This window comes from Callithrix jacchus, chromosome X (assembly GCF_049354715.1).
Source record: "Callithrix jacchus isolate 240 chromosome X, calJac240_pri, whole genome shotgun sequence".
NCBI classification, from domain to species: Eukaryota; Metazoa; Chordata; class Mammalia; order Primates; family Cebidae; genus Callithrix; species Callithrix jacchus.
Genome location: NC_133524.1, coordinates 69,980,751 through 70,000,931, shown reverse-complemented (window position 1 = coordinate 70,000,931; position 20,181 = coordinate 69,980,751). Strand labels below are relative to the sequence as shown.

The 20,181-nt window shown below is 38.2% G+C and overlaps 1 protein-coding gene across 8 annotated transcripts in view; it reads left to right on the top strand.

Moving 5' to 3' along the window:
- PHKA1 (phosphorylase kinase regulatory subunit alpha 1) overlaps positions 1 to 20,181 on the top strand; it is a 186,775-nt gene that overhangs the window by 26,669 nt on the left and 139,925 nt on the right. For all 8 annotated transcript variants that reach the window (XM_078362950.1, XM_078362949.1, XM_078362947.1 and 5 more), the window contains exons 5-6: positions 10,711 to 10,793; positions 16,556 to 16,636. In XM_078362950.1, the coding sequence (XP_078219076.1) occupies positions 10,711 to 10,793; positions 16,556 to 16,636 (164 nt within the window). The remainder of the gene's footprint in view (positions 1 to 10,710; positions 10,794 to 16,555; positions 16,637 to 20,181) is intronic.

Genomic DNA, 20,181 nt, shown 5'->3' with positions numbered 1-20,181 from the left:
CAGGAGGAGTTTGCAGTCTGATGATACCGATCATATAGTTCTTTTTAATTATAAAGTTACACAGTTCCATGATTTAAAATATCTGTTAATAGATCAAAGATTTAGATGTGAAAAGTAAACCCATAAAAGTTTTAGAAACATTCCTGGGATAAAACTATTTTATAAAAGTTTCTGATAATAAAAAATACTACAAACAAAGCCAAAATTCAAACAAACTAGCAAAAATACTTGTAACACATATGATATGCAAGAGACTAATTTCCTTAATATTTGTTAAAATATTAATAATAGAAAAAAGAAAAGTTTTTTTAAATGTTTAATGCTGAACAAATACACACACACACATCCACAATATGTTTGTGTGAACCACAGAAGAGGGGAATCAATCACAGAAGATAGCATTTGAGCTGGGCTTTGAAAGAACAATGAGATGTCAACATATGGAAAGGAGGGGAAGACCATTTAAATGGAGATTATGAGCAAAAGGACATAAGTGGTAGAAATATGTGGCATTTGTATGGTATAGCTGTGATACAAATCTAAGAGAGGAATAAGGCCAGTTTTATACCTCTGCCTTCCCTCAGCCTCTGATTTCTATTGAATTGCTGGTCTTTCTGGTACATACATATATATGTATGGTGACTGCTAATGGGTACAGGATTTCTTTTTAGAGCGATGAAAATGTTCTAAAATTGATTATGGTGATGGTTGTACAACTGTGCACACACTAAAAACCATTGAATATATACTTCTTATGCATAGTTTTTATGCATCTTAATAAAGTTGTTTTAAAAAATGACAGTGAGGACTAATGTTATACAGATGGTATATATATGAATACACACACACACACATATATATATATATATACACCAAGACCATAAATATACCAACATATGTATAGCAAGACCATTCATATACCAAGACTGGTATATGTATGTCAGGAAAACCAGCAATTCAGTAAAAATCTGAAGGACATGACCAAGCAGTTCATAGGAAAATAAATACAAAATACAGATGGCTTATAAATATATGAAAAGACTCACAACCTTACTCATAATAAAAAAACTGGAAATTAAACTACAAGGAGGTTCTATTTGTTATTCATTGAAGTGAGACAAATATTAAAAATTTTTATTAAAGCCTGTCTTTGCAAAGATGTAGGGAAACAGGCAGTCAATGCTGATAGATAAACTGTAGCATTTCTTTGAAGAATAACTTGGAGATGATTATCAAAATTTAATATACATGATGAAGTATTTAGAGGGAAGTATACTGATATCTGCAGCTTACTCTGAAATGCATCAAAAAGGAAGATGGTTAGATATGTGATGAAAATAGTCTACTAAAATGTTAATGGTGGAATTCAGAGGGTGAGTATACAGGGGTCCTTTGTAAAATTCTTTCATTTTTTTCTGTTTGTTTGAAAGTGTTCATAATAAAACATTGGAAAATAATATGCATAAATCTTTGGGTAGGCCATTCAGAGAATCTGCCCTGATATACTGGCACATGTGCATAAAGATACATTTACACAAATACTCATTGCAACATTGTAGTGATGAAAGAAAGATTTGATAGAACCTAAATGGCCTTCAGTAGGGAAATGGTTACATGGGTAGCCATTCAGTGAAATGTTCTGTAGCCATTAAAAAAATTGAGACAGATGTATTTGAAATTATCTCCAAGTTATTTATATATGAAAAAGCAAAATGCAGTGTAATATACAATACTACCCTTTGTGTAATGTTTGTACATGCATAATATGTCTCTGAAAGGATACAGAAGAAACTGGTAAAACAGGTTTCTTCCAGAGAGATTTGGCAGTGGTAAAGGTGACGTTCTGGTTAGGAGGAGGAAGACCCACTGGTTACCTTTTGGTACAGTTTGATTTTTTTCATGAAAGAGTATTACTAAGGGCTGACTTATGAAGAGTGTGTTAGTTCTAAGAATTCTTTCTGAACTGGAATGTGTGTTCAGGACATTCACAGTGGAGTTCATTTGAAAGCTTACATTAAGAAACATTTGACAATCATTTTACATCATGCTTCTAAGAATGTGAGAGGACTTTTCTATTCTTAAGCCCTTTTAAGGACTTTTTTCCACCTTGATCTAATTGCTCTAGAAATGCCCACTGTTGAGCAAAATGGAAATTCTTGGTTTTTTCTGACTGTAACAGTATTGCATAGCTGGCACATGTACTCATTTCCATTAAACCAACACATCTGTTTTTGTGACAAATGTGGATAAAAAAAATTTGTTTAGATAGAATAATCTTCACCAGAAAAATATGAGAGGCTTAAAAGTTTAGTCTCTATAGCTAGCCTGATGTTCACTACTTCTTCCTGCTTGTCATAGAGACTGGAAAGGAAAAATTAGCTTCTTTATTTTTTAATTCAGAAATGATTTCTTAGTTTAGAATCAAGTAGTCTAAACAAAGTATTTAGATAATATGTACATAGTAATATTTATTGTTATAAAAGAGGTATATTAAAAGTTAATTGCTTAGTAAATTTCACATGTATAAAAAGTTTTAGTGCTCAGGATTTAGTAATTTTGTATAAAATTTTATGAAATATATCCTGTAGTTTTCTGATTTATTATAATTTTTGCTTTTTAATATAACTTTTTTTAATTGCATTTTAGGTTTTGGGGTACATGTGCAGAACATGCAAGATAGTTGCATAAGTACACACATGGCAGTGTGTTTTGCTGCCTTCCTCCCATTCACCCACATTTGGCATTTCTCCCCAGGCTATCCCTCCCCTATTCCCCCAATAGACCCCAGTGTGTAGTACTCCCTTCCCTGTGTCCATGTGTTCTCATTTTTCCTCACCCACCTATGAGTGAGAATATGTGGTATTTCATTTTCTGTTCTTGTGTCAGTTTGCTGAGAATGATGTTCTCCAGATTCATCCATGTCCCTACAAAGGACACGAGCTCATTGTTTTTGATTGCTGCATAATATTCCATGGTGTATATGTGCCACATTTTTCCAATCCAGTCTATCATCAATGGGCATTTGGGTTGATTCCAGGTCTTTGCTATTGTAAACAGTGCTGCAATGAACATTCGTGTACATGTGTCCTTATAGTAGAACGACTTATAGTCTTTTGGATATATACCCAGTAATGGGATTGCTGGGTCAAATGGAATTTCTATGTCTAAGGCCTTGAGGAATCACCACACTGTCTTCCACAATGGTTGAACTAATTTACACTCCCACCAGCAGTGTAAAAGTGTTCCTGTTTCTCCGCATTCTCTCCAGCATCTGTTCTCTCCAGATATTTTAATGATCGCCATTCTAACTGGTGTGAGATGATATCTCAATGTAGTTTTGATTTGCATTTCTCTGATGACCAGTGATGATGAGCATTTTTTGATATGTTTGTTGGCCTCATGTATGTCTTCTTTCGTAAAGTGTCTGTTCATATCCTTTGCCCATTTTTGAATGGGCTTGTTTGTAATAGAACTTTTAAAATTACAAAAGTAGCAACTGTTTCTTGTAGAATACTGTAAAATTGCAAAGATGTCCAGAAAACGTAAAATAAAACTACCTTGAATCTCACCACCAAAGATAAATGCTATTAACTAACATCCTCCTGGTATATATTTTTGTAGTTCTATAGGTTTGAGGGGGGAGGCATAAAGAGAGGAGATTTTAAGCAAAAATGGATCATATTATACATATGAGGAGGCAGTATAGCATCTTACCTCCTACTGAAACTGCATTCAGCATTCTCTGAAATGAAACAAATCGACAGTCAATTGGGTCCTAGTTCCACTGTTTGTTAGTTACATGACCTTAGACAAATTTTTATTATTTTTTTTTAATTTTTATTGCATTTTAGGTTTTGGGGTCCATGAGCAGAACATGAAAGACAGTTGCGTAGGTACACACATGGCAGTGTGTTTTGCTTCCTTTCTCCCCTTCACCCACATTTGGCATTTCTCCCCAGGCTATCCCTCCCCACCTCCCCCTCCCACTGGCCCTCCCCCTTTCCCCCCAATAGACCGCAGTGTTTAGTACTCCCCTCCCTGTGTCCATGTGTTCTCATTTTTCATCACCCACCTATGAGTGAGAATATGCGGTGTTTCATTTTCTGTTCTTGTGTCAGTTTGCTGAGAATGATGTTCTCCAGATTCATCCATGTCCCTACAAACGACACAAACTCATCATTTCTGATTGCTGCATAATATTCCATGGTGTATATGTGCCACATTTTCCCAATCCAGTCTATCATCGATGGGCATTTGGGTTGATTCCAGGTCTTTGCTATTGTAAACAGTGCTGCAATGAACATTGGTGTACATGTGTCCTTATAGTAGAACGATTTATACTCCTTTGGATATATACCCAGTAATGGGATTGCTGGGTCAAATGGAATTTCTATTTCTAAGGCCTTGAGGAATCACCACACTGTCTTCCACAATGGTTGAACTAATTTAAACTCCCACCAACAGTGTAAAAGTGTTCCTTTTTCTCCACATCCTCTCCAGCATCTGTTGTCTCCAGATTTTTTAATGATCGCCATTCTAACTGGCGTGAGGTGGTATCTCAATGTGGTTTGGATTTGCATCTCTCTGATGACCAGTGACGATGAGCATTTTTTCATATGATTCATGGCCTCATATATGTCTTCTTTCGTAAAGTGTCTGTTCATATCCTTTGCCCACTTTTGAATGGGCTTGTTTGTTTTTTTCCTGTAAATCTGTTTGAGTTCTTTGTAAATTCTGGATATCAGCCCTTTGTCAGATGGGTAGACTGCAAAAATTTTTTCCCATTCTGTTGGTTGCCAATTCACTCTAGTGACTGTTTTTTTTGCCGTGCAGAAGCTGTGGAGTTTGATTAGGTCCCGTTTGTCTATTTTGGCTTTTGTTGCCAATGCTTTTGGTGTTTTGTTCATGAAGTCCTTGCCTACTCCTATGTCCTGGATAGTTTGCCTAGATTTCCTTCTAGGGTTTTTATGGTGCCAGGTCTTATGTTTAAGTCTTTAGTCCATCTGGAGTTAATTTTAGTGTAAGGTGTCAGGAAGGGGTTCAGGTTCTGCTTTCTGCACATGGCTAGCCAGTTTTCCCAGCACCATTTGTTAAACAGGGAATCCTTTCCCCATTGCTTGTTTTTGTCAGGTTTATCAAAGATTGTGTGGTTGTAGATATGTTGTGTTGCCTCCGATGCCTCTGTTTTGTTCCATTGGTCTATATCTCTATTTTGGTACCAGTACCATGCTGTTTTGATTACTGTAGCCTTGTAGTATAGTTTGAAATCCGGTAGGGTGATGCCCCCCGCTGTGTTCTTTTTGCTTAGAATTGACTTGGCTATGCGGGCTCTCTTTTGGTTCCATATGAAGTTCATGGTGGTTTTTTCCAGTTCTGTGAAGAAAGTCGATGGTACCTTGATGGGGATAGCGTTGATTCTGTAAATTACTTTGGGCAGTATAGCCATTTTCGCGATATTAATTCTGCCTAACCATGAACATGGAATGTTTCTCCATCTGTTTGTGTCCTCTCTGATTTCGTTGAGCAGTGGTTTGCAGTTCTCCTTGAAGAGGTCCCTTACGTTCCTTGTGAGTTGTATTCCTAGGTATTTTATTCTTTTTGTAGCAATTGTGAATGGCAGTTCGTTCTTGATTTGGCTTTCTTTAAGTCTGTTATGGGTGTATAGGAATGCTTGCGATTTTTGCACATTGATTTTATATCCTGAGACTTTGCTGAAGTTGCTTATCAGTTTCAGGAGTTTTTGGGCTGAGGCGATAGGGTCTTCTAGGTATACTATCATGTCGTCTGCAAATAGAGACAATTTGGCTTCCACCTTTCCTATTTGAATACCCTTTACTTCTTTTCCTTGCCTGATTGCTCTGGCTATAACTTCCAGTACTATATTGAATAGGAGTGGTGAAAGAGGGCATCCTTGTCTAGTGCCGGATTTCAAAGGGAATGCTTCCAGTTTTTGCCCATTCAGTATGATATTGGCTGTTGGTTTGTCATAAATAGCTTTTATTACTTTGAGGTATGTTCCATCGATACCGAGTTTATTAAGGGTTTTTAGCATAAAGGGCTGTTGAATTTTGTCAAATGCCTTCTCTGCGTCAATTGAGATAATCATGTGGTTTTTGTTTTTGGTTCTGTTTATGTGGTGAATTACGTTTATAGACTTGCATACGTTGAACCAGCCTTGCATCCCCGGGATGAATCCTACTTGATCATAATGGATAAGTTTTTTGATTTGCTGTTGCAATCGGCTTGCCAATATTTTATGGAAGACTTTTGCATCTATGTTCATCATGGATATTGGCCTGAAGTTTTCTTTTCTTGTTGGGTCTCTGCCGGGTTTTGGTATCATGATGATGTTGGTCTCATAAAATGATTTGGGAAGGATTCCCTCTTTTTGGATTACTTGGAATAGTTTTAGAAGGAATGGTACCAGCTCCTCTTTGTGTGTCTGGTAGAATTCGGCTGTGAACCCGTCTGGACCTGGGTTTTTGTTGTGTGGTAGGCTCTTGATTGCTGCCTCGACTTCTGACCTTGTTATTGGTCTATTCATAGTTTCAGCTTCCTCCTGGTTTAGGCTTGGGAGGACACAGGAGTCCAGGAATTTATCCATTTCTTCCAGGTTTACTAGTTTATGTGCATGGAGTTGTTTGTAATATTCTCTGAGGATGGTTTGAATTTCTGTGGAATCTGTGGTGATTTCCCCTTTATCATTTTTTATTGCATCCATTTGGTTGTTCTCTTTCATTTTTAATCAATCTGGCTAGTGGTCTGTCTATTTTGTTGATCTTTTCAAAAAACCAGCTCTTGGATTTATTGATTTTTTCAAGGGTTTTTCGTGTCTCAATCTCCTTCAGCTCAGCTCTGATCTTAGTTATTTCTTGTCTTCTGCTGGGTTGTGAGTTTTTTTGATCTTGCTCCTCTAGCTCTTTCAATTTTGACGATAGGGTGTCAATTTTGGATCTCTCCATTCTCCTCATATGGGCACTTGTTGCTATATACTTTCCTCTAGTGACTGCTTTAAATGTGTCCCAGAGATTCTGGCATGTTGTGTCTTCATTCTCATTGGTTTCGAAGAACTTCTTTATTTCTGCCTTCATTTTGTTGTTTATCCAGTCAACATTCAAGAGCCAGTTGTTCAGTTTCCATGAAGCTGTGCAGTTCTGGGTTGGTTTCTGAATTCTGCATTCTAACTTGATTGCACTATGGTCTGAGACGCTGTTTGTTATGATTTCAGTTGTTTTGCATTTGCTGAGGAGTGCTTTACTTCCAATTATGTGGTCAATTTTAAAGTAGGTGTGATGTGGTGCTGAGAAGAATGTATATTCTGTGGATTTGGGGTGGAGAGTTCTGTAAATGTCTATCAGGTTTGCTTGTTCCAGGTCTGAGTTCAAGCCCTGGATATCCTTGTTGATTTTCTGTCTGGTTGATCTGTCTAATATTGACAGTGGAGTGTTAAAGTCTCCCACTATTCTTGTGTGGTAGTCTCAGTCTCTTTGTAAGTCATTAAGAACTTGCCTTATGTATCTGGGTGCTCCTGTATTGGGTCCATATATGTTTAGGATCGTTACCTCTTCTTGTTGGATCGATTCTTTTACCATTATGTAATGGCCTTCTTTGTCTCTTTTGATTTTTGCTGCTTTAAAGTCTATTTTACCAGAGATAGGAATTGCAACTCCTGCTTTTTCTGCTCTCCATTTGCTTGGTAAATCTTCCTCCATCCCTTTATTTTGAGCCTTTGTGTATCCTTGCATGTGAGATGGGTTTCCTGGATACAGCACACTGATGGGTTTTGGATTTTTATCCAATTTGCCAGTCTGCGTCATTTGATTGGTGCATTTAGTCCATTTACATTTAGGGTTAATATTGTTATGTGTGAATTTGATACTGCCATTTTGATGCTAGCTGGCTGGTTTGCCCATTAGTTATTATAGATTCTTCATTATGTTGATGCTCTATAGCATTTAGTGTGATTTTGGAATGGCTGGTACTGGTTTTTCCTTTCTATGTGTAGTGCCTCTTTCAGGAGCTCTTATAAAGCAGGCCTGGTGGTGACAAAATCTCTGAGTACTAGCTTGTTCGCAAAGGATTTTATTTTTCCTTCACTACTGAAGATCAGTTTGGCTGGATATGAAATTCTGGGTTGAAAGTTCTTTTCTTTAAGGATGTTGAATATTGGCCCCCACTCTCTTCTGGCTTGTAGTGTTTCTGCCGAGAGATCTGCTGTGAGTCTGATGGGCTTCCCTTTGTGGGTGACCCGACCTTTCTCTCTGGCTGCCCTTAGTATTTTCTGTTTTATTTCAACCTTGTTGAATCTGACGATCATGTGCCTTGGTGTTGCTCTACTTGTGGAACATCTTTGTGGTGTTCTCTGTATTTCCTGCATTTCAGTGTTGACCTGTCTTGCTAGATTGGGGAAATTTTCCTGGATAATTACCTGAAGAGTATTTTCCAGCTTGGATTCATTCTCTTCATCCCCTTCTGGTACACCTATCAAACGTAGGTTAGGTCTTTTCACATAGTCCCACATTTCTTGGAGACTTTGTTCATTCTTTTTTGCGCTTTTTTCTCTGATCTTGGTTTCTCATTTTATTTCATTGAGTTGATCTTCGACTTCAGATATTCTTTCTTCTGCTTGGTCAATTCGGCTATTGAAACTTGTGCATGCTTCGCAAACTTCTCGTATTGTGTTTTTCAGCTCCTTTAATTCATTCATATTCCTCTCTAAGTTATCCATTCTTGTTATCATTTCCTTGAATCTTTTTTCATATGTTTTTTCAAGGTTCTTAGTTTTTTTGCATTGATTTAATACATGTTCTTTTAGCTCACAAAAGTTTCTCATTATCCACTTTCGGAAGTATAATTCCGTCATTTCATCACAGTCATTCTCTGTCCAGCTTTTTTCCTTTGCTGGTCACAAGTTTTGTTCCTTTCTAGGAGGCGAGGTGTTCTGGTTTTGGGTGTTTTCCTCCTTTTTGCACTGGTTTCTTCCCATCTTTGTGGATTTATCCACCTGTCGTCTGCATAGTTGCTGACTTTTCGATTGGGTCTCTGAGTGGACACCCAGATTGTTGGTGATGAAGTATTTCTGTTACTTGGTTTTCCTTCTACCAGTCTAGCCCCTCCACTGTATGACTGCTGAGGTCCACTCCAGGCCCTGCTTGTCTGGGGTGCACTTATAGCAGCTGCAGAACAGTGAGGGATGCTACCAGTTTCTTTTTCTGCTATCTTTGTCCCAGGATGATGCCTGTCAAATGTCAGTCTTTTGGATATAGAGGAGTCAGGGAGCTGCTTGAGGAGACAGTCTGTACTTTATAGGAGCTCAATTGCTGAGCTGTGAGCTCTGTTGTTCATTCAGGGCTGTTAGGCTGCTATGTTTAATTCTGCTGCAACAGAGCTCATTAAAAAACCCTTTTTTTCTCAGATGCTCTGTCTTGGGGGGTTGGGGCTTAATTTTTAGATGTTTGTTGAGGTGTCCTGCCCAGCTAGGAGGCAGTCTAGTCACTATTTGCCTGCCGAGGCTCCTCCCTGCTGTCGTGAGGTTCACCCTGTTGCTGCAGGCTCTGCTCTTCTGCTGCGGTCTCCGCCCTGCTGCCATCGGCTACGCCTTGTGGCAGAGTCTGTCTGTTGTATCGGGTTGCCTCGGCAATGGCAGGCTGCATCAGCAGTGGGCGTATATCTCAGTAGGGGCGAATTGCCTCGGTAATGGTGGATGCCTCTCCCCCATGGAGCGTCTCAGGGAATGTCTCCACCGAGAGCTTTTGGAATCACCGTTTTGTTCATCCCACTGTGCTATTCCAAACACTGTGTCCCTGCAATCCCCTGGGCTGGCCCACTGTCCAAGTCCCGTTCAGTCTCAAGTTCAGCCCTCTCAAGTTTCAGGTTGCCGGTTCAACAGGGCACCCGGACAAGTGCGCCCTGTGTGGAGCGCTGTGTAGGGCCGGCTGCCGCCACCCCGGCTGCTGGCTGCACCAGCCAAAACCTCTTCCTGGCGTCCCGCATCTCCTTTATACCTGGGGATTTCCCCGTTCTGTGGGCAACAAAGATCAGTCTGGAAATGCAGCTCTGACTCACCTCTCCACGCATTCACTGAGAGCTTCAATTGTGGGTTGTTCTCACAGCGCCATCTTGAGTCCTCCCTACCTTGGACAAATTTTTAACTCCTTTAAGCCTAATGGAGAATATAGAGGTGCTTACCTCTTAGGGTTGTGGTAAAAATTAAATGGAAAATTCATGTAAAACACTCTGTGTATAACCTATAATATATTTGTATGGTTTACATTTAGAATAATTATCATTTTTACTTAAAACGCAATTTAAGTCCTCCTTAAAATCATAATTTTATCTATTTCTTGCTTAGTATTTAGACCCCTTCCAGCTCATTTTTGAAATATTTGTCTTTTTTTCCCTAAGTGCTTTGTATTTAAGAATATTATAAGTTAGTTACCCATAGAATCAGATTTTACTTTTTGGTAAAATCTGTAAACAACAGTTAAAATTCTTCCATGTTGAAATATGCTCATATCTCACTTAGTTGGAAACTAGCCTAGGACTTGTTTGTAGTCTTGTTTTTGTAGTTTAAGATCAGAGTGCCTTCCATTGTTTCTAAGCAAGAATACTATTACTTGGGAGTAGTGAGGTTACTTAGTCACTATGGCTGCCTATAAAGCTTACAGTGATAATTTAACAGCTCTGTATCTTTATTCCCTTTTTCCTCAGGACTCCATATTATCCACAGCCTGGATGAAGTTAATTTCATACAGAACCTTGTGTTTTACATTGAAGCTGCATATAAAACTGCTGTAAGTACTCATTCTGGAATGGGTTTTAGACATAAGATGTTTTTGTTTTTGAAATACTGGGCAACTCAGTTGTTTTCTTAATGCTACTGCTCATAGTGAACTTACCTAAAAGGCTTCTGGCAGAAATTGTCTTTAGCCTCTTTCTTCACTAAGACCTGTCATCCTATGCCTTCTCTTCAAGGGGGTTACAAAGAGAAGAGGGTCAAGATGCTATGCTTTCATTCCTTTCTAACTTTGTGATATCTCATGGTATTTATTTGGCAATCTGGGCTAAATTGTGGTCTTATTTTAATGATATAAGGTCTTGAGAGCAAGATAGCTAGGTTGTATTCTGGGTCAGTTAGCTATGTAGAAATAAAATTTAATCATGTTTTTAATATTATCTGTAGGTGTTGATCCAGTGTTTATAATAGTAACAAGTTATTTTTTCTTACAACTACCATATGAGGTAGATTTCTGTTAAATTATAATATATTTAACATCTTCTCTGTATAAAATATTAGACATTATACAGGAATGTGTTTTTTCTTCTTCAGTCTAATGTAGACAGCTTTTTGTTGTTGTTCATTGAAACTTTATTCATAATCTCCCAAACTGTAAATAACCCATATATCTATCAGCAAGTAAATGGATAAACAAATTGTGGTATATCTATAAAATGGAATATTACTCATCAATAGAAAGGAATGAACTGTTGATTCATGCATCAGCAGGTGAATCTCAAAGGCATTATGCTTAGAAGTTCGACAAAAGATGTACAGACTGTATGATTCCACTCACATAAAATTCTAGAAACCCATAGTGACAGAAAGCAAATCCATCATGGCCTCAGGACAGGAGCAGAGGGAGAGATGAATTACAGAAGAGCATGAGGAGACTTTGGGAAATTTTACAGATATTCATTATATGATCATAGTTTCATGCATGTAAACATGTATCAAAATTAATCAAATTGTACACTTTACATATGTGCAGTTTTTTGTATGTCAGTTATACCTCCGTAAAAGTACAAAAGTTATTATTATTCGTTGAGTATATAAATGTAGTCAATTACTCCAGTACAGTACTGGAGATATACCACCAAAGATATTTTCTCTGCCTGCCCCTTTGCTGTGTTTCCATTTCTGTTTCTGTTTTTGTCTGGCACCCAGGCTGGAGTGCAGTGGTACAATCATGGCTCACTGCAGCCTCAAACTCCCAGGCTCAGATGATCCTCCCACCTCAGACTGTTGAGTAGCTGAGACTACAGGCACACACCACCACACCCAGCTAATTTTTGTATTTTTTGTAGAGACAAGTTTTTGCTATGTTGCCCTTCATGTAGATTCAGATTTTTAACTGGTATCATTTTATTCTGCTTGAAAAACTTGCTTTAACATTTTGTCATTCTTCTAGTGATGAATTATTTCAGCTTTTGTATGCCTGAAGAAATCTTGATTTCATCTTCATGTTTGAAAAATATTTTCACTAGGTGTAAAATTTTATGATAGCAGATATTTTTGTCTTTCAGCACTTTAAAAATGTTGCTCCACTGTCTTCTTGCCTTTATTCTTTCTGATGACAAATTTCTTGTCACCCTTTTCTTTGTTCCTCTACATAACTGTGCCTTTCCCCACTGTCTGCTTTAAAACGTTTTTTTTTATGGCCTGGCACAGTGGCTCACGCCTGTCATCCCTGCACGTTGGGAGGCTGAGGCAGGTGGATCACCTGAGGTTGGGAGTTCAAGACCAGCCTGACCAACATGGAGAAACCCCGTCTCTACTAAAAATACAAAATTAGCCAAGCATGGTAGTGCATGCCTGTAATCTCAGCTACTTTGGAGGCCGAGGCAGCAAAATTGCTTGAACTCAGGAGGCCGAGGTTGTGGTGAGCTGAGATTGTGCCATTGCACTCCAGCCTGGGCAACAAAAGTGAAATTCAGTCTCAGCAAAAAGTTTCTCTCATTACAACTGACTTTAAACACTTGGATTATGATATCCCTTGGTGTAATTTTCTTCATATTTCTTCTCTTTAGGGTCTATTTAGCTCCATGGATCTGTGCATATATAGTTTTCATCAAAAGTTTTCAGCAATAATTTCTTCTTATTGTTTTAATGTTGCCCCCCCTCTTCCTTCAGGTATTCAGTAACATGTGTATTAGGCAGTGTTATGTTGTCCCACAGCTCGCAGATGTACTGTCTAGTTTTTCAGATTCTTTTTTCCCTTTGTGTTCCATTTTGGACAGATTCTATTATGATGCCTTCGACTTCAGTAATCTTTATATTTGCAGTGTCTAATTTGTCACTAATCCCGCCCAATGTACTTTTCAGCTCAGATATAGTTTTATCACTAACAGTTGAATTTGAGTCTATTTTTCTATCTTCCATATATCTACTAAACTTTCTGAATGTGTGGAATACAGTTATAATACATGCTTTAATGTCCTTGTCTGAGTATTCTATCATCTGTGTCAGTTCCAGGTTAGTTTCAGTTGATTGATTTGTCTCATTATGGGCTATTTTTCCTGCTTCTTTGCATGCCTAGTAATTTTTTACTGGATGAAAGACATCATGAATCTTACCTTGTTGCATCCTAGATATGGTTGTATTTCTGTAAATATTCCTGAGCTTTGTTCAGGGACCTAGTTAATCTACTTGAAACAGTTTAATCCTTTATTACTTTTAAAATGTGTTATGTGAGTCCAGAGTCATGTCTAGTCTGGGGCTAATTATCCCTCACTACATGGGTTAGACCCTGAATACTCTACCCCATGCCCCTGAATTATGAAGTTTTATAGTCTGGCTTGTTGGAACAGGCACTATTTCTTGTCCTGTGTGAGCAGTAGGTTTTTTTTCCCTCTAATTCTCTTCGATGGTTCTTTTCCTAGCCTCAAGTACTTTCCCTTACGTGCATTTTTCATTGTTCTGCTGAATATTTGAGGGGCATCCTCTGCAGATTTCTGCAGTTCTCTGTGTAGCTCTCTCTTCTCTGTTAATCTCTCTTGCAAATTATGGTTACCTTGGTGTCTCTGTACTCTCAGCTCCATTTCCTCAACTCAGAGAGTCTGCCAGGCTCTGTTTAGTTTTCTCCTCCCTTTGTTGTGACCTGGAAACTCTTGCAACAGTAAGCTGGGACAGCCATTGGACTCATCGTATTTGCTGCCCTTTCTCAGAAATCACTGTCCTTCATTGCGGGATCTTCATTGTATTGAAAACCATTATGTTATAAATAGTTTTTTAGTTGTTGCAGGTGGGAGGGTAAGTCTGGAACCTGTTAATCCATTTTCATCAGAAGCACAAATCTAACATAGACAATTTTATGCAAGCAGACATTATTTGTTGACTGATGGTTTTGCTTCTGATAACACAGGACTGCTGTGGTTCAGTGCAGAAGTTAGGGTTCTTTGGCCTCTCCATTACATCCAATGATTATATAGGTAGAATTAATGGTATTTCTTTATTCTCGTAACTCTAACCTTTGCTGCACAAACTAGAATGGAGCTGGATTTTGGGACAGGTAAGGCCAGCCATTAAATATGGCTTACCTTCCTGAAACTTCACTTTAACTCAGAGATTTGGCATGAAAAGTAATTAAAGGTAGATATAGAGATGTGTGTGGGAGGGTGTGTGTGTGTATGTGTACATGCACATACAGATGTGTGTACATGTCTGTTTCCAAGTTCCATTCAATGAGAGGGCCTAGAAGCAATGACACCTCAGTGATAATGAGCATACTTAATGCCCAGGTCTTGGATTCTGACTATTGTTTTCTGATTAAATAAACAGGGCTTCTTATGGAAGTGGTTGATTCCAGGGCTTTGCCAGGGAAAATATGAGATAAGATTGGAGCATCTTTCAGTGCCAAAAAGTGAAGAAATGTTCAAAAAGGGAGTATTTTGTTTTGTTTGAGACAGGACCTCTCTTTGTTGCCTAGGCTAGAATGCAGTGGCACAGTCATGTCTTACTGCAGCTTCAATCTCTTGGACTCAAGCTATCTTTCCACTTCATCCTCCCTAGTAGTTGGAATCACAGACATGAAGCATCATGTCTGGCTAATTAAAACAAATTTGTAGAGACAGCATCTTACTATGTTGCCCAGGCTGGTCTCGAACTCCTGGGCTCAAGTAATCCTCCAACCTCAGCCTCCTAAATTTCTGGGATTGCAGGCAGAGCCTACCATGCTCAGCCATGGTCAAAAAGGAATAAGCCATGTCAAACAGTCACTGGAGCCAACCTGACGGAATACCCAATGACCAAAGCTGGAACAGTTTGAACAACAAAATAAATAGTGATAGTGTTTTATTATAAACCAGAGAAAACCTTAATATCTGTAAGTTCATAGCAATATAAATAACTGAATAAATAAATAAATGGGAGAGAAGGGACAGCTCTTCCTTAGAAAGGAATTGCAACTAATGGCTGTATGAGTAACAAAGAGAACTAGAAAATCACCATTAAAGCACCATTGTAATTGTTTCTGGCAAGATCCATCAGTGGATGCTGAATTGGTGGGTTAATGTTTGAGAGAAACAAGATATTTGCATAGTCCTAAAGTATCTCTCTCAAGATATTTATTAATTACAAAGGAAAAATTAGTAACAGTAGAATTGAGACTCCCAGCAGCAGACATCACATTAACCAAGTGATGAAGGTTAATATCACCAGTAATAAGATGTATCAGCATCGTATATCCCTGCTATGATGCACTGAGAAGAACACAGCATAATGTCTGTAATACATATTCTTGCCCCAAATGCATAACCTCAGTCTAATCATGAGAAAACATTAAGCAAACCCAACTTGAGGGAAATCTACTAAATACCTGATTACTAATTTTCAAAAAGTATCAAGGTCACAAAAGACAAGACTTGAGAAACTGTCACTGATTGGAAGAGACTTAAGGAAACATAACAAATGCAGTATGAAATTCGGGATTGGATCCTGAAATGTAAAAAGGCCATTGGTGGAAAAAGTGGTAAAATCCGAATAAAGTCCACAGTTCGGTTAATAGTATTGTGCCAATGTTAATTTCTTAACGTTAACTAAGTTTATGTTAGATGTTAATATTAGGGGAAGCTACGCAAAAGGCACATGGGAACTTTTTGTAGTATTTTTGTAACTTTTCTATAAACCTAAAGTTATTCCAAAATAAGAAGTTTTTAAAAGTAATTTTAAAAGTTATATGATTTAGGGGATTTATAGAGCTCTTGCTAAGAGGGTAGGCTTTGGAGGAAGATTACTTGGACTCTAATCCTGGCCCTGTCACTTATTAGCCATGTGACTTTGAGTGAGTCACTTAACTTCCCTTTGCATCATCAGTTTCATCATCTATAAAATGTAAGGATTAAGGAAGATAATAATGTAAAATGCATAAGTTAGTGCATGGTACATTGTCAGTGCCAAAAGAGAGTAACATTAGAATGAACATTTAAGATAAAATATTGGGCTGCTATTTAGGCTCCATCTTCCTGATCTACTGGGTATTTGATTTAATGAAAAATTTTGAGAAACACCTCTCCAGATAGACTGAGTTATAGTTCTTAGCACTCTTGATTAACTGTTGAGGAGTCTTCCAACTGCTTGGAGGCCCCAGTAGAATTTAAAGCTACTGGCAAAGTAGCTGCAGGGACCACCCAACTCATTGGCATCTCCTTAATAAGCATTGTGGGTATACATATGTATGGCAAATTAGTTACTCCTAATGTCTTTTATTCAAGGGTTGTGTATCTAGAAAGTGTTTAGTAGTTATGACTTGCTAATGGTATATTGATTATTTTATGTCAGGACTTCGGGATATGGGAACGTGGAGACAAGACCAACCAAGGGATCTCAGAATTGAATGCCAGTTCAGTTGGAATGGCAAAGGTAATTTTCCGTTCTTGCTTGTACTAAGTATGGGGAAAGGAAGTCTGATGTACCTTTGTCATAGATAAAACTTAATGTGAGTGTGGACCATAATCAAATTAATTATTATTTTACATGGGCAAAATTCAGATTTTCCTGTAGAACCGTGGATATGTAGATGAAAACTTTCATACGCTGCAGATTTGATATCCAACTGTTTTTGTGGCATGTCTGTACTTATACTATATCCTATAAGGATTTGAAAGGACTTAAACTAAATTTATCATCTCTAACATTACAAAAACAAGCAAAAGAAGACTTTTATTTCTTCTATTTACCAGTTGACCAAGCTTTATATCAAGGAACCATCTCAGTCCTCTATCCTCTTTATTCTCCTGCATCCCCCAAATCATCATCAGCAGCAGCAGCAGCAGCATTACTGTTAACGTGGCTCTACCTTTTCATCCTACCCACTCTTCTCTGGAAACAGCAAGAAGGCATATAATAAGATAGCAGGAATAGGATTAAATGTATCCATTATGAGAAATATGCATGACTTAGTCTCCCCTACTAATATGCACAGACATAGATTGATTTTAAAAAATAAAAGGAGAGCCAATGTATGCTGTCTATAAGAGCTCTAATATAACAAAATGGTACAGAAAGATTAAAAACAGAAGGATGAGCAAAATACAGTCTGATAAACATAAAGAAGACCTGGGGTGACTATGTGAATGTCAAATGAAGTAGAATTCAAAGTAAAAAATATTACATGGAACAAAGAGGACAAAGGGAGTCACAATCAAATTTTATTTTATTTTATTATTGCTATTATTATTTTGAGATGCAGTCTCACCCTGTCATCCAGGCTAGAGTGCAGCACCACACTCTCAGCTCACTGCAGCCTCCACTTTCTGGGTTCAAGTGATTCTCCTGCCACAGCCTCCCGAGTAGCTGGGATTACAGGCGCATACCATTACACCCAGCTAATTTTTTTTTTGTATTTTTAGTAGAGACAGGGTTTCACCATGTTGGCCAGGCTGTTCGTGAACTGCTGATCTCGTGATCTGCCCACCTTGGCCTCCCAGAGTGTTGGGATTACAGGCATGAGCCACTGTACCTGGCCTGCAAAAGAATTTTAAAAGGCATAACTCATAATGAGAATGTCTGTTCTAGAATATAGTTTTAATTAATGCAGACATTTAGAAACACAATATAAAACAGAAACAATTATAAGGAAATAATTTAACAAAAATACTGCCCAGCCATGACACATACAGTAAACCAGAAATAAGATTATAGAAAATTTGAATTATATAATTTATACAGTTTAATTGGTAAATATATATATGGAACTTTGTGCCTATAAAATATTTATCCCTTGGTAAAATTTTTACGTATTTAATGTGTTTTAAATGCCCTAGTAGTATAGATATTTTTTTTAAATTTTTTATTGCATTTTAAGTTTTGGGGTACATGTGCAGAACGTGCAAGACAGTTGCATAGGTACACACATGGCAGTGTGTTTTGCTTCATTTCTCCCCTTCACCCACATTTGTCATTTTTTCCCAGGCTATCCCTCCCCATCTCCCCCCACCGCTGGCCCCACCCTTTTCCCCCCAATAGACGCCAATGTTTACTACTCCCCTCCCTGTGTCCATGTGTTCTGATTTTTCATCACCCGCATATGAGTGAGAATATGCGGTATTTATTTTCTGTTTTTGTGTCAGTTTGCTGAGAATGATGTTCTCCAGATTCATCCATGTCCCTACAAATGACATGAACTCATCATTTTTGATTGCTGCATAGTATTCCATGGTGTATATGTGCCACATTTTCCCAATCCAGTCTATCATCGATGGGCATTTGGGTTGGTTCCAGGTCTTTGCTATTGTAAACAGTGCTGCAATGAACATTCGTGTGCATGTGTCCTTAGAGTAGAACGATTTATAGTCCTTCGGATATATACCCAGTAATGGGATTGCTGGGTCAAATGGAATTTCTATTTCTAAGGCCTTGAGGAATCGCCACACTGTCTTCCACAATGGTTGAACTAATTTATACTCCCACCAACAATGTGAAAGTGTTCCTTTTTCTCCACATCCTCTCCAGCATCTGTTGTCTCCAGATTTTTTAATGATCGCCATTCTAACTGGCGTGAGATGGTATCTCAATGTCGTTTTGATTTGCATCTCTCTAATGACAAGTGATGATGAGCATTTTTTATATGATTGTTGGCCTCATATATGTCTTTTTTTGTAAAGTGTCTGTTCATATCCTTTGCCCATTTTTGAATGGGCTTGTTTGTTTTTCTCCTGTAAATCTGTTTGAGTTCTTTGTAAATTCTGGATATCAGCCCTTTGTCAGATGGGTAAACTTCAAAAATTTTTTCCCATTCTGTTGGTTGCCGATTCACTCTAGTGACTGTTTCTTTTGCCATGCAGAAGCTATGGAGTTTGATTAGGTCCCATTTGTCTATTTTGGCTTTTGTTGCCAATGTTTTTGGTGTTTTGGTCATGAAGTCCTTGCCTACTCCTATGTCCTGGATGGTTTTGCCTAGATTTTCTTCTAGGGTTTTTATGGTGCCAGGTTTTATGTTTAAATATTTAATCCATCTGGAGTTAATTTTAGTGTAAGGTGTCAGGAAGGGGTCCAGTTTCTGCTTCCTGCACATGGCTAGCCAGTTTTCCCAACACCATTTATTAAACAGGGAATCCTTTCCCCATTGCTTGTTTTTGTCAGGTTTATCAAAGATTGTATGGTTGTAGATATGTTGTGTTGCCTCCGATGCCTCTGTTTTGTTCCATTGGTCTATATCTCTGTTTTGGTACCAGTACCATGCTGTTTGGATTACTGTAACCTTGTAGTATAGTTTGAAATCCGGTAGTGTGATGCCCCCCACTGTGTTCTTTTCGCTTAGAATTGACTTGGCTAGGCGGGCTCTCTTTTTGTTCCATATGAAGTTCAAGGTGGTTTTTTCCAGTTCTGTGAAGAAAGTCAATGGTAGCTTGATGGGGATAGCATTGATTCTGTAAATTAGTTTGGGCAGTATAGCCATTTTCACGAAATTGATTCTTCCTAACCATGAACATGGAATGTTTCTCCATCTCTTTGTGTCCTCTCTTATTTCATTGAGCAGTGGTTTGTAGTTTTCCTTGAAGAGGTCCCTTACGTTCCTTGTGAGTTGTATTCCTAGGTATTTTATTCTCTTTGTAGCCATTGTGAATGGCAGTTCGTTCTTGATTTGGCTTTCTTTAAGTCTGTTATGGATGTAGAGGAATGCTTGTTATTTTTACACATGGATTTTGTATCCTGAGACTTTGCTGAAGTTGCTTATCAGTTTCAGGAGTTTTTGGGCTGAGGCGATGGGGTCTTCTAGGTATACTATCATGTCATCTGCAAATAGAGACAATTTGGCTTCCACCTTTCCTATTTGAATACCCTTTACTTCTTTTTCTTGCCTGATTGTTCTGGCTAGAACTTCCAGTACTATATTGAATAGGAGTGGTGAAGGAGGGCATCCTTGTCTAGTGCTGGATTTCAAAGGGAATGCTTCCAGTTTTTGC